The 15,721-nt window shown below is 39.3% G+C and overlaps 1 protein-coding gene across 1 annotated transcript in view; it reads right to left on the reverse strand.

Moving 5' to 3' along the window:
* Positions 1 to 1,214: 1,214 nt before the first annotated feature.
* Positions 1,215 to 15,721, reverse strand: part of LOC110519993 (inactive dipeptidyl peptidase 10-like) — an 81,439-nt gene continuing 66,932 nt past the window's right edge. The window contains exons 16-26 of the mRNA XM_090230591.1: positions 15,042 to 15,163; positions 14,768 to 14,815; positions 9,675 to 9,773; positions 8,772 to 8,841; positions 4,923 to 5,117; positions 4,730 to 4,784; positions 4,489 to 4,588; positions 3,632 to 3,690; positions 3,204 to 3,276; positions 2,502 to 2,575; positions 1,215 to 1,796 (exon numbers count right to left, since the gene is read on the reverse strand). Coding sequence (XP_090086717.1) covers positions 1,662 to 1,796; positions 2,502 to 2,575; positions 3,204 to 3,276; positions 3,632 to 3,690; positions 4,489 to 4,588; positions 4,730 to 4,784; positions 4,923 to 5,117; positions 8,772 to 8,841; positions 9,675 to 9,773; positions 14,768 to 14,815; positions 15,042 to 15,163 — 1,030 coding nt within the window. The 3' untranslated portion in view covers positions 1,215 to 1,661. The remainder of the gene's footprint in view (positions 1,797 to 2,501; positions 2,576 to 3,203; positions 3,277 to 3,631; positions 3,691 to 4,488; positions 4,589 to 4,729; positions 4,785 to 4,922; positions 5,118 to 8,771; positions 8,842 to 9,674; positions 9,774 to 14,767; positions 14,816 to 15,041; positions 15,164 to 15,721) is intronic.

Here is a 15,721-nt window from a genome sequence, read left to right on the forward strand (position 1 = left end):
TTGAAAATGATAGAACAGGAAGTAGCTGAGTTCATGCAGCACAGTATCTGTGCGCAGTTGATGATGAAATCTATAAAATAGCAATCATTCTCCATTCAGATTTTGTTCGCATAACGTGTTCAACTCATTCCAGATGGGGTGGGGGTTTGTGGGTTTTCGCTCCTCCCTTGTACTTGATTGATGAATTAAAGCCCGTTAACCCACTGTTCCCCTGGCGCCGTAGACGTGGATGTCGATTAAGGCAGCCCCCCGCACATCTCTGATTCAGAGGGGTTGGGTAAAATGCGGAAGACACATTTCAGTTGAAGGCATTTAGTTGTACAACTGACTAGGTATCACCCTTTCCCTTTCCCTAATTAGTAAAGAACTCCCCTCACCTGGTTGTATAGGTGTTAATTGAAAGGAAAAAAACAAAAACCAGCAGACACTGGGCCCTAAATGGAATGAGTTTGACACCCCTGACATAGATAGTCATCCATCCACCATTGAAAGAACTCTCAAACTACATTAGAATAACGGTTGAATATATGACAGAGTGAGTTTCAGTAGCAGCAATGCTTTCAATTGCATGAGCCTATTTGATTCCAATATTTTCATAATCAGTTGATCATAAATAAGGTGAGTTTTCCTCTCTTTGTGCTTTTTCTAGTCCCAATGGCTGTTTCCTCATCCACTCACTCCGCTGCAAGGACCCCAACCGCCACGTTGTACTCAACACCATTTTAAATCAATATAGCCTATAGTTGTTGTTTTTTTAATCTGGATTTTTTGGGGGGGTTCGGGCTCATTTTAGAATATTCAGTTCTGATGAGAACTCTAAACTGTATTTAAGTATTGTCTGCAGTCCAGCAGTGTCAATTTTGTGTGTGCTTTGAATTTATTGTGACTTTGTGTGAAGTAAATTCTCTAGACTAAAGGCTTCCATGCGATAACCTGATTGGATAATGTGCTATATATAAAATGTTTGCCAATTTGCTTCTGCAAGGATTGTGTATTTTGTAAAATTACATTAGTGCAATATTGGGGGAAATGTTTTAATTTCCCAGGTCATTTTATTTTTGGGGGGAAATGTGAAGAGTGAAGTCCAAGGATCCCGTTTACCTGTATTTGTCCCTAATGCATACTCTGTAAATTGCTTTGGATAAAAAGCGCCTGCTTAAATGCCATATTAGAATTGAATATGTATCTAGGTATAAAATTCACAATACATTACAGCTGTCTGAAATAACTATATTCTTTAAAAGGAAAAATAAATAAATATCTCCCTTCACATCTTTAACAGTAAAGACAAAAACATATCTCCCATACAAACAGCTAATATGAAGTTTCCCTTCTTCTCTACTGAAACTCTACCACGCTAACTGTATACTTATGATATTTGCAGAACACTGGTAATACCCAAAAATGTTTCTATGTGAACTATTGTGTGATCATAGCAATAGGAAAAATTATCACTGTACAGGAAAAATCTTCAATCTCATCTCAGCCTATCATTACCCTTCATAGAGCACAACAACATTGTCTGACCCCTCTCTCATTCACTTTGTCTCACCATACCTCCCCACTTCTCACTGGTGGTTCCTCAGACAAGCAGGTCATAGACCACTTTCTCGTTTCCAGGAGCAACAGGTTCTACAAAAACAAGGTGCGATATGGTCATCCTAGTCATCCTCAGACACAGGATGAGCTACAGGGATTTCCACTAGGAAGCATTCCCTGAAGAAGGTCATGACAGAGTTCAACAAGTAGCGTTGGCTCTTCACAGAGTAAATGTTGTGGCCTTCGTCCGGGAAGATCTAGGGAACAGAGAAATAGATAGTTGTTCTTTATCTTTATATTGAATTTTACAGCAGATTAGTTTTACATTTACTGTTATTACGAATGAGATAAAATGAAGTGTTAACTTCTATGACTACCACTATTATCAATGCCACAACACACATGCAGAACTGCTGTTATTAATTACACTTCAACGTAGATTCAGCGATATGACGCAGGGGCACAAAGTAAACAGCATGGTGGGTCAATTTCCATAACAACTACGGGCAAGGCTTAACTCCTCCACTGTTTTGGTCCTGCAGCTACCACGTTTTAAGAAGCCAACTCCTGCACAGATACTGTGGGTGACTGTGTGAGAGCGAAGTCTTGCGTCTGGCACATCTGCAATGCTGCTCGTGGCAACGTAATTTAGCCGAGTCTACCTTTATGTAATTTAACTCTTACCATTATCGCTCCACTAGTTCTTTCTTGAATTCTCCCTCTCCCTCCTCTCCCACTTACTTTTCAAAGGTGGGGCCTTTTTTAAATATCAGACAGATTTTCCTCAGGGCAGGTTTGGCACCACGCAGCAGGTAACTATTTCCACTTTGTCAAACTTTAAATAATAAATTATTCAAGGCAGAGGGGGAGGTCAGCTTCAATTATACATGCATCACTGAGGCCTCCTTTGTCAGGGACATTAAATGGCGCTTGGCATAGGAAGGGAGAATGTAACTAGTCACCTGCAGAGTGTAGTTAACATTTGATATTGACAGAAGTTCCACCAGCTCCGCGGAATGCTGGAAATGAACGGTGGCTGAAAGAGAGATAATTGAAACGTTGGTGTCCTTGCTCGACAAGCATTTTCATCCAAAATGAATAACATTGTAGGCAATTTCACACAATTAAATATAATTACAGGGCTGAGGCTGGAGTAATGTAGAAAAAAACAGTATCCATTGTCGTAGTCACTAAGCTATTGAGAAATGAAATAGATCTGATACAGTAGATTAAGCTATAGCACAATAGACGTACAATTGAAGATTCTTCTTATAAGACAAGTTCTAAGTATAAAATGCACTGTATCTCAGGTTTAAATGAGCTCAGACTAAAAATCTAGCATGTGCACAAGTACCTGGTATGCAATTATAACGTGTGCTGCTCAGTTCTATTTTTGTGAGTGCCTGTCAATTATATCTTATTTCATTAACAACAGTATGATACATCTGTCTTTTTATCCCCACTTAAGGCTAACAATCAACTGAACACAATGAATAAGCCCATTGTTTGACCTAAACACTGTCTGTCTGACAGATAAAACAGTAATTAGATAACGGCTTATCTCCTATCTTTTTCATTAAACCTACAAAATAAGCTCCACATTGATGTCCAACAATAGCGTTCAACCATGCTCTGAGTAGCAACTCGAGAGAACTAGTACTCACCATCTGCTGTTCCATGGATGATGAGAAACTTCCGTTGACCTGTGCCTGTGATGTTGGGAAGCAGACTGGAGAGCTGTTCGAGACACAATGACAATTTTATATCAGTGAAAGATACTGAAAACATACTGAAAATACCAACTAGTTTTCTATAAGAGAAATGCATTCAAGCACAGCTTGGTGTGATTTCTGCCCCTGAACAAGGCAGAGTTAAATAAAGGTAAAATAAAATAAATTTTAGCAGAGGCTTGCCACTACCAGAGGCTTGCCATTAGCGAAGAATCAACAGATATGACACTATTGCACTGTAACAAATGTTTATTGGATGAATTGCTAATGATAAGATTAAATGTAGAATTGTCAAAGTGCTTCCACCTTGTCCACCTCTCAATATGACATTTTTTTTTTTAAATGTGGAAAGTCAATCATACTTGGTATTTACGCTCATCCTGGACTGGAAACCCAAAGTAACGCTCAGTGAAGGCCGAACCTTTGGAAAAATACAATATAGTTAAGTGTGTTTTTGGAATTTCTTTCATTAGTCCACTATTAATACAGTCCCAAAATGTTTTGTGTCGGCAGTCAAGCTTTCAAGATATTGGACTTTCAAGAAGCAAAGTGTCACCTGCCACTTCATGATGAGGATGTGGCAAGTCACACTGCTTGAAAACCCAATATCTTGAAAAGTTGACTGCTGACATGCAAAACCTTCTGGGACTGTATTAACAGTGGACTAATTTAAAAAAAAATACCAAAACATAGTTTTTGAGTGGATTTTTCCAGTAAGTGAAAAATGACAGGTAGGAAACATGAGATTGATCATGTAAAGTAAAGAGCGAAAATTCAGGCGAACTGGAAAGTGAGAAAAGATTCCAGTGATTGCATAGACAGGAAGCAGGTATATTTTCTCTCATTATTACCTCTAACATCCCTGAACTATGAATGGGCTTCATGCCACTGTGTTTTGAGGTAGATATTCAAAGGCAGTTCTGAAGTAGTAAGAAACACTGTATTTCCTCCCAGTGCCTGACATATTTCTATAGAGTAATAGCAAATGCTGGCCTTACCATTCACATGAATGGTATAAACAACAACATCCTTCAGCCTTATTGGACGTGGCCCTACATTTCACGTCAGTGGATGAGTGCCGCATCCGCCTACCGCATTTGACAAATCCTGATGTATTAAGTGGCCATCAGCATAACTTCTAAGAGATATTGGACATGACTTGACAAACTCTATTAAATTAATGGCTACTGAAAGGATTTATCTTAGACTGGAAAATTACCGTAGAGTCTCCAGTCTGTCACGGGAGCAACTGCAACCCCACATCTGAACATGGAGCCAGAGGAGAGGAGTAGAAGAGAGCTCAGGAAACCCCCATAAGCCTGGGGAAACACCCCCAAAAATAGTTGGACATGCAATGTTGGATATAGGTAAAAACCCATGTACTGTAAGTAAGAATACAAAAAAAGGGATTATAGCCATATATGCCATATCCACAAATATTCTAAATTACACTTCCTTACCTTTCCATAAACAGCAACTTTATTTTTATCCACATATGGCAGCTTGGTCAGGTACCTAAGAAAATACGGGAGGGTATTAAAGTCTAACATTTCTGAAATGCAATGAATCAGTTCCCATCGAATCAACAATTTATTTCAACAGTATCCATGTGAGAGCTTTCAGATTATGTTCAGATCATGCTCCAGTACATACTCTACTGCTGCGATCTGGTCCTGCACCTCCACAGTTCCCAAACGCTGGTGGACTTCATGTAGGACCCGCTGGCCCAGGAACCCACTCCCACTGCCGTCCAGGCGAGCCACAATGACGTTATCTGAGCTGACCAGAACAGAGTCCCAGTCAAGAACAAACTGGTCACTCACCGCCTGGCCACCGGGGGCACTGTCACTATGGAACACCATGAAAGTTGGTCAAATTGAACTTACCATCAAGGTGCAACATGGGTTACTTCTGGTGTGTTCAGTGCTCATTGGAATATCGTATATCCTAGTAGTGATAAATACAACAGGAGTGTGTTCAAGTGTTTTTGAAGTCATAACAACTTTCAACCACTGACATATGAGCTAGGTAGCTAATAATGAGTTAACTAGATTACTAACATTGACAAAATGGCAAAACTAGTTAGATTATTCACACTATTAAAGGGCAATTCTGCCACTTTTCAACCTCATATTCATTTCTCCAGCACCATACCAGTGTCTAAATATGTTAAAATTGCATGTTTCTATAATCTGTGGTTAAGAAAATGAGAAGAAATGCTTCTCTGTTACATTAAAGGCTAGGATTAGTGAAAACTGATTTTGAAACCTGCAATCAGTTTTTTTGCTTACTCCCTATTGCGAATCTCACAGAGATTGAAAATCACTTTTTTTATGTTTTAACTTAAGATCATTGGGTACAAGTGCATCGCAGTGCTAGCTGTGCCACCAGAGATTCTGGGTTTGAGCCCAGGCTCTGTCGCAGCAGCCGTGACCAGGAGGCCCATGGGGCAGCGCAGCGGAGTTGCAGCGGAGTTGCAGTGATGAGACAGGACAGTAACTACTACCAATTGGATACCACGAAATTGGGGAGAAAAAGGGGGGTAAAAAAAGAAAAAAGAAAAAGTTAAAGGTCAATGATGAAATGTCCCAAAAAACTCTAAACTCAGGTATCACCTTCTGGTTTCCAACTTGTAACTCTTATGTGGAGGATCTGTCAAGTGGTTAGTTCCGTGTCGGAATGTCTCTGCAGATCCTCTCAAGCTCTATCAGGTTGGATGGGGTGAGTCACTGCACAGCTATTTTCAGTTCTCGCCAGAGATGTTCAATCGGGTTCAAGTTCGGACTCTGGTTGTGCCACTCAAAGACATTCAGAGACTTGTAGCGAAGCCACTCCTGCGATGTCTTGGCTGTGTGCTTAGGGACGTTGTCCTGTTGGAAGGTTAACCTTTTCTCCAGTCTGAGGTCCTGAGCGATCCGGAGCAGGTTTTCATCAAGGATCTCTCCGTACTTTGCTCCGTTCATCTTTACCTCGATCCTGACAAGTCTCCCAGTCCCTGTCGCTGAAAAACATCCCACAGAATGATGCTTCCACCACCATGCTTCCCCACAGGGATGGTCCAGGTTTTCTCCAAAAGTGATGCTTGGCATTCACGCCGAAGAGTTCAATCTTGGTTTCATCAGACTAGAGAATCTTGTTTCTCATCGTCTGAGAGTCTTTTAGGTGCCTTTTGGCAAACTCCAAGCGGGCTGTCATGTGCCTTCTACTGAGGAGTGGCTTCTGTCTAGCCACTCTACCATAAATGCCTGATTGGTGGAGTGCTGCAGAGATGATTATCCTTCTAGAAGGTTCTCCCATTTCCACAGAGGAACTCTGCAGCTCTGTCAGAGTTACCATTGGATTCTTGGTCACCTCCCTGACCAAAACCCTTATCCCCAATAGCTCAGTTTGGCCGAGCGGCCAGCTCTAGGAAGAGACTTGGTGGTTCTAAACTTCATCCATTTAAATATTGTGGAGGCCACTGTGGTCTTGGGGACCTTCAATGCTGCAGATTGGTTTGGGTACCATTCCCTAGATCCGTGCCTCGACACGATCCTGTCTAGGCGCTCTCGGAAAATTCCTTTGAACTTATGGTTTGTTTTTTTCTCTGACGTGTGCCTTTCCAAATCATGTCCAATCAATTGATTTTACCACAGGTGGACTCCAATCAAGTTGTAGAAACAGGATGGACCTGAGCTCAATTTCGAGTCTCATAGCAAAGGTATTTTATTTTGTATACATTTGCAAACATTTATAAAAACCTGTTTTTGCTTTGTCATTATGGGGTATTGTGTGTATATTGAGGAAAATAATTTATTCAATCAATTGTAGAAGTCTGTAACTTAACAAAAAAATTTAAAAAGTCAAGGGGTCTGAAAACTTTCCAAATGCACTGTATACAAAAAAAATGTATTGAAAAAAGGTCAAACAAAACTAAGTGCATCTAGTTTGCAGTCTTTCCAGCTTCAGTTTGAGGTGATTGTGTTTGCTGTGTTGTTGAAGAACAGTGTCCTGACGAGTGAGCACATTTTCTAGGCGAAATTGCACCTCATTAGCTCATTGTTATGGATATATCCAAATAAATGTCACTAGAAAACAGCTCAAACAAATCCAAATGCTGCAGTTTTGACGTGACAGTAAGTTAGCCGTAGTTGGCTAGCTAGCAAGCATGGGATAAGAATGTTGCCAGCCAGTATGGTAATAGCACATTTAGAATGAACAACTGGGTCGTGTCCATAGATACAGAACAAAAAGACTGAATGGCTGAGTCACGTCTCTGGCAACCGAACCGATAGAACGAACGACTAGCCAGCTTGGGTATCAACCCTAGATTTGTGTCGGGACTAAATCTTGTGGAAGGATGAAATAGTATGAATAAATAAATCTAAATAAGAATTTGTATTAAAATATGTCAATCACTATTTAAATATGTTTTGAATAACCTGTTGTATTGGGGAGGCAGGTAGCCAGTGACCGAAAGGTTGCTAGATCGAATCCCTGAGCTGACAAGGTAAAAAATCTTTCATTCTGCTCCTGAACAAGGCAGATAACCCACTGTTCCTAGGCTGTTACTGTAAATAAGAATTAGTTCGTATTAACTGACTTCCCTAGATAAATAAAGGTTAAAATATATATATTTTAAATAAACGTGATAATGCCCTCAAAGCCGATGTTTGGAGGATTTATTGGCACGGTTTTCCGGCCCGAGAGGCAATTTCCGTGCAAATATATCCTCCAAACACTGGCTTCTCAAGCATTATCACTTAAATATCCACTCTGGTTTTGACATGTGAGCTCTAACCAACAGCTCACAGATATACAGTTCGGGTAGGCTAGCCTACATGAAGAGATTATTATGGACAAAACAGCAAGATTATTTTTATTTGTCAAACAGCAGCCAAGAATCAATCAAAGGAGCATCACGCTCATCATCGTGTACTTTCACCACCCTGTGAAGTTCATCATAATTTATTTAATCTGTAGTGGGAGGACCACACTAACATATCACCGTGTGACTCCGTGTGACTTATTATATCAATATTCCGGATTAAAGTAATTTCAACCACCATTTCTCACATAATTAATTTTACAGACACAAAAAGATCCCAATTTGTCTAACGTATTTAGTTTTCTCAACATTTGGAAAGTTTACAGACAAATTAGCAGTTTCCATCAGGCCTGTCGTGACATTTGTTTTTATCTGACTTGTACTTTACTCGCATAAAAACAGTTGTTTGGAAACCTTGTTACTGATACAGAAATAAGACTTTTTGGAAAATCACTATCTGGATAAACACACTACACAGACACTTATTTTCTATGTCCCTGGAGTGATATATGGAATGACAATAGTCTTTATTTTGATCCCTCAATAATCTCAGGAGAAATGTTGATGCGAAACTTGGTTCTGCTATTGCTCTAAAACAATATTCAATCTGAAGCCACTGATAAGGATAAGGATGTAGGGAAATTTCACACACAGTACACTCCAAGATAAGGATTGGTGAAGGGTAGGATACGTACAGGATCAGCAGAAGTGGATGCGCTGTGGCCTCATCAAAATCTATTGGCAAGGTCAGCTCCAGACGAAGTGCTATAAAATAAATCAGAATTCCCTTACACCTCAAATGCACATTGATTATACTAAGTACCAATCAGCCTTCCAAATGTAGTACCTTAACACATCATGTTTATTTCTCCAATGAGAATCTTGAGAGAATCTTCAGATGTTTAACCTGTTCTGATTGCATGATATGATGACTTGACAAATGACATGTTACATCGCTCGACAAATGACCGAGCAACTGATTACATTGCAGGCAACTTTACACGTATGGCAGCGTACATACAAAATCAAGAGTGAAAAAAAAACATGGACAAAAGGCAATCCTTGAAATGGAGCTAGAAATTGAGGTGCAGTCTCCATTCAGAAGCCTTAATGAAATGCAGCACATTGTGTCTAATTGCGCACACGGTTCAGAGTGAAGAACCCATATGGCGAGCCATCCCATCTAATTGGATTAGTAGATTGGCAGGCTTCTCATTCCAGAGCTGATTCATAATCACCTCACAGAGCTGTGCACCTGTTCTTTTAATTGTGTTTATCCCTGGTATCTGTTTATTATGTACTCGGGCACTGCAAGCTCCATGGCTCACACTACATCTAAAAACCCTGCCTGTCGAATTGTCTGCACGTAGCAGGTGAAAAATGCTGAAATATGCTGAAAGCTGAAATATGTTACCTGTTACTTTGCTATTATTCCATGAATGAACCACATGAGGGATAAGGATGATGATTCATGATGATGCTGATGATGACAACTATGATTACAGTGACAGTGGTGATGATGTTAATAGACCAAAGATGATTATGAAGATGGTGGTCACGATGATAGAATGATCATGAGAAAGATTGGATTGTCATACCAAAGTTGTTGATTTGTAGGGTCCTGATATCTCTCCTTGGTATATTCCTATATATCAGTGCATCTCTTAGTGCAGTGTTCTTCTCCAAAGTGTCATTCTCTATATACAGAGATGGAAAAATAAATATTTGGATTAAGCAGACACATAATCTCTCTTAAATCCGTCATGGTAAAGCATTGTGTTTTACTATCTGCATAGACTCAGAATTGCATATAATGTTATTGCCTTCAGAAAGTATTCACACCCCTTGACTATTTGCAAATTTGGGCTTATTAGAGCCTGCATTTATAATGGGTTCAATGAGATGTTGTGTCACTGGCCTACACACAAAACCTCATCATTTCAAAGTGGAATGATGTTTTTAGAAATGTTTACAAATTTGATGAAAAATGAAAAGCTGACATGTCTGGCAACCCTAAATACGTTTTGCTTAGAAATTTGCTTAACAAGTCACTTAATACATTACATGGACTCACTCTGTCTGCAATAATAGTGTTTAACCTGATTACCTCATCTACCTCATCTTTGTACCTCACACATTAAATCATTAAATTCAATTCAATTCAAGGGGCTTTATTGGCATGGGAAACATGTGTTAACATTGCCAAAGCAAGTGAGGTAGATAATACACAAAAGTGAAATAAACAATCAAAATGAACAGTAAACATTACACATACAGACGTTTAAAAATAATAAAGACATTACAAATGTACAAATGTTGTAACAATGTACAAATGGTTAAAGTACACAAGGGAAAATAAATAAGCATAAATATGGGTTGTATTTACAATGGTGTTTGTTCTTCACTGGTTGCCCTTTTCTTGTGGCAACAGGTCACAAATCTTGCTGCTGTGATTGCACACTGTGGAATTTCACCCAGTAGATATGGGAGTTTTTAAAAATTGGATTTGTTTTCGAATTCTTTGTGTATCTGTGTAATCTGAGGGAAATATGTCTCTCTAATATGGTCATACCTTGGGCAGGAGGTTAGGAAGTGCAGCTCAGTTTCCACCTCATTTTGTGGGCAGTGAGCACATAGCCTGTCTTCTCTTGAGAGCCATGTCTGTCTACAGCGGCCTTTCTCAATAGCAAGGCTATGCTCACTGAGTCTGTACATAGTCAAAGATTTCCTTAAGTTTGGGTCAGTCACAGTGGTCAGGTATTCTGCCACTGTGTACTCTCTGTTTAAGGCCAAATAGCATTCTAGTTTGCTCTGTTTTTTTTTTTGTTAATTCTTTCCAATGTGTCAAGTAATTATCTTTTTGTTTTCTCATGATTTGCTTGGGTCTAATTGTGCTGCTGTCCTGGGGCTCTGTGGGGTGTGTTTGTGTTTTTGAACAGAGCCCCAGGACCAGCTTGCTTATGGGACTCTTCTCCAGGTTCATCTCTCTTTAGATGATGGCTTTGTTATGGAAGGTTTGGGAATCGCTTCCTTTTAGGTGGTTGTAGAAGTTAAAGGCTCTTTTCTGGATAATTATTTGTAAGGTCCCTCAATTGAGCAATGAATTTCAAACACAGATCCAATGTTTACATATCTTACATTACTCATCTCATATGTATAAACTGTATTTTACACCATCTATTGCGTCTTGCCATTGCTCATCCATATATTTATATGTACATATTCTTATTCCATCTCTTTACATTTGTGTGTATAAGGTAGTAGTTGGGGAATTGTTAGATTACTTGTTAGATACTACTGCACTGTTGGAACTAGATGCACAAGCATTTCGTTAGATATCACTGCGCTGTCGGAACTAGAGGCACAAGCATTTCTCTACACCTCCTTTAACATCTGCTAACCATATGTATGTGACCAATAAAATTAGATTTTGATTTTTGAACCACAAAGACGAGGGAGGTTTTCCAATGCCTAGCAAAGAATGCCACCTATTTGTAGATGGGTAAAAATAAAAAAGCAGACTTTGAATATCCGTTTCAGAGCGATGAAGTTCGGCAGTGGCTCGCCCATTACGGCGTTAGGGGTGGCGACCCACTTGTGATTGGTATTTTTTTGGTATATATTGCAGAGCTAGTGGCGTCACTACAGACCCTGGTTCGATCCCAGGTTGTATCACAACTGGCTGTGATCGGGAGTCCCACAGGATGGGGCACAAGAGTCCGGGTTAGAGGAAGGTTTGGCCAGGGTATGCCATCATTGTAAATTGTATTTTTTTCTTAACTGACTTGCCTAGTTAAATAAAGGTTAAATATTTTTTGTTGTTGTAAATAAATAAATGCAAATTACATATATATATAAAACTGGTTCATTTGGCCAAAAAAGTTCATAAATATATATTGAATAAATTATTATAATCTGTGTGTATATAATATATATATATATTAAATGAATCAAGGAGTATGTTTTAAATGCTCATAAAATTGCAATGTGTGAATTTTCCTGTTTCAAAAATATATAGTTCAAAACAAGCTAATCAGTTACTTACTGCTCTGCCCCTCAGTGACTGCCAGCAGTGCCTGTTCCGCCTCCATGTGTGCAATGGCCGCGAGAACATTGCTTGGATTGTGTTGCCAGCTATTTGCTATGAGTGGGAAAAGCCCCAATGAAATCACAGTATTTCATAGCATAAATTATAACAGCAAAAAGTAAATGGACCATCCAGGGGGGCTCAAATGTGCTTTGGTTCAGTCAGAACTTCTGGGTCTGCTCTAGTCTCCTCCTCCCAATGAGTCTCTCGCCCCAGATGGCTTACTTTCCACATGTGAGACTATAATAGATCAGCCATTTTAGGCGAAAAAGCAAAAAGCAAATTGTAATTAACTTGTAATTAAATGATCATAAAAGTCTTAGGAGCCTGGGACCTGATAAACCAGAAAACTACATCCAACAAGGGTCAAAGGACAGATGGATACCCCACCTAGAATCTTCTCATCGCAGATCTGGTAGGACAAAAAAAATCATGGCTAATTGTATCGTTTCCCCCTGATGTCGTTTATCAGGTTCTACAGTAGGTGACAGGGCGACATGTTGTGTGGACTAAAACAGCATAAAACTTGGTGTATCACAAGGCAAAATTGATCATTCAGCTACAGTAATTTTGAGAAACACTGAGAAATACTTTGGTCGTTTCAGCTGTTAGCTTGCTGGCTCGTTAGCTCCCATGCCAGTTTCAAGTCTTTCTAAACTCCTCTGACTAACTCGGAAATATGAAGTTATTTCAGAATGAACATTTACTGGCTAGCGTGTCATGCTTTGTGATATTATGATGGATAGCTATCCCCAGTTAGATAATGTGTTTTAACTTATTGCATCTGTATGCTGATTGCGTTCTCCCTGTTGCACTCGTTCGTTCGTGAGCTGGCTGCTCGTTCTAAATAGTATAATCTAATCTGTTCAAAACAGTGGCAGCATGCGCAGCAGTGGTGATTCGGTTTTTGACATGCAAAAGTGAAATAGGTGTATTTATGTTGTCGTTCAAATGCACAGATTACTTTATACTGTATATCTTATCAAAGACTTGTCATCATATTTTTTGTCCTGCGGTTTTGTTGACGACTCCAACCATCTCGCGCCATGGTTATTAATTACACTTTGTATGGTGTATCAATCCACCCAGTCACTACAAAGATACAGACATCCTTCCTAACTCAGTTGCCGGAGAGGAAGGAAACTGCTTAGGGATTTCATCATGAGGCCAATGGTGACTTTAAATCAGTTACAGAGTTGAATGGCTGTGATAGGAGAAAACTGAAGATGGATCAACAACATTGTAGTTACTTCACAATACTAACCTAAATGATAGAGTGAAAAGAAGGAATAAAAAAAAATACAGAATAAAGAAATATTAAAAAAATGTCCTGAATACAAAGCGTTATGTTTGGGGAAATTCCAACACAACGCATCACTGAGTACCACTCTTCATATTTTCAAGCATGTTGGTGGCTTGTCATTAGCTTGAAAATCTATGGCAAGACTTGAAAACGGCTGTCTAGCAATGATCAACAACCAACTTGACAGAGCTTGAAGAAATCAAAATAATAATAATGTGCAAATATTGTACAATCCAGGTGTGCAAAGCTCTTAGAGACTTACTGTCACGTCTACTCCCGCTCCCCCTCTCCGTTCTATTTATGACTAAATTCACCTCCTGTGCTTGCGTCCTGACTCCCAGCATCTGCGTTACACTTACCCAGAAAGAAACAGCTGTAATTGCTGCAAAAGGTGATTTTAACATGTATTGACTCAGGGGTGTGAATACTTATGTAAATTAGATCATTTCTGTATTTAATTTTCAATATATTTGCAAAAATGTCTAAAAACGGGTTTTTACTTTGTCATTATGGAGTATTGTGTGTGCCATAGATGGGTGAGAAAAACAATCTATTTGATCCATTTTGAATTCAGGCTTTAACCCAACAAAATGTGGAATCAAGGGGTATGAATATTTTCTAAAGGCACATTGTATGCCATAATATCCTAAAATAGACACATCCATAGTTGAAAATTAAACTCATTTAAATTGAAACGAGCAGCATAATCAAATCATATGCTAGAACTGATTCAATAGACATGACTCCTTTCATTTAATCACATTACCATATCTGTTCACACACACATTTTCCAAACACATCCCACTCAATGCACACACATGCTTTAGGATACCCAGGTTTCATTTAAATATTGTACCACATCCATCTAAATGATGATCAAATTGCTAGGAAACTGATTCAGCGATATACATTTGTTGTGGCCCTACGGAGGATATAATGACGCAACTTTAATGAGTGAAATAATCAACATCACTCACGGAGTGTGCCTGCAAAGGAAGAAGAGGTTGATCATGTATCTACTCCAGTATCCTAGACTGCTTTACAAATGGCATTTTATTCCTTATTTAGAGCCTTACTTTTGACCAGGTCCCATTGGTACATAGGCTGGATTCTGCAGTAAATAGTATAGAACCAGGTGTACTCCCGGGTGTAACTCCTTGAATTAAGTGTAAAACCTTGACCTGCTAAAAAAATTCCTTTCTTCCCTTCATCCCACTGTTCTTCCTTTCTTACACAAGCAAGCAGTATACACACAGTTCCATGGTTGTTATTGTTTGAATTGATGGTGCTCTTGTACTTACTGCTCATGTCATTCAGTTTGTAAAGGGTGGTTCTTGGTATACCAGGACCTGCAGAAACGAGACCAAGTATAACCATTTTTGTTCTTGTAAGAATTTCTAATCATTTGTTAAGCATTTCATGACAACATTTTAAACATCACTGAATGTCTGCTAATTATTATTGTAATTTATATGTTGTACATTCAACTGAAAATGTTATATAAAACACAATGCAAAATTACAGGTGGCATGTATCCAACTCAGAATGAACTGATTATCTTTATTGAACTGTTACCTCTACAGTTCAGCAGGACATATTGATAGTCTTGGTTGAAGACTGCATCGTAGTAAGAGCATTGTGTTTTGAACAGGGAGCAGGTCAGGCATTCACGTTGAAATGGGTTTACCGCCGACACCCTGATTGAAAGAAGTCGAGAAAATACTATACGGTAAGAGGTCAGAGTCAAATTATCTTGAGAGCTTGGTCCCTACAATATACAGTGCATTCGGAAAGTATTCAGACCACATTACTTTTTCCACATTTTGATAAGCCTTCTAAAATGTATTGAACAGTGTTTTTCCTTCATCAATCTACACACACAATACCCTCTTGGGTATGACGCTAAAAGCTTGGCACACCTGTATTTGCAGAGTTTATTCCATTCTTCTCGGCAGATCCTCTCAGGTTCTGTCAGGTTGGATAGGGAGCGTCACTGCACAGTTATTTTCATGTCTCTCCAGAGATGTTCGATCGGGTTCAAGTCCGTGCTCTGGTTGGGCCACTTAAGGACATTCAGAGACTTATCCTGAAGCCACTCCTGCGTTGTCTTGGCTGTGTGCTTAGGGTCGTTGTGCTGTTGGAAGATGAACCTTCACCTCCGTCTGAGGTCCTAACCACTCTGAAGCAGGTTTTCTCAAGGATCTCTCCGTACTTTGCTCTGTTCATCTTTCCCTCGATTCTGACTAGTCTCCCAG

This window comes from Oncorhynchus mykiss, chromosome 3, assembly GCF_057628025.1.
Source record: "Oncorhynchus mykiss isolate SJ-2025 chromosome 3, ASM5762802v1, whole genome shotgun sequence".
In the NCBI taxonomy this organism is placed as follows: Eukaryota; Metazoa; Chordata; class Actinopteri; order Salmoniformes; family Salmonidae; genus Oncorhynchus; species Oncorhynchus mykiss.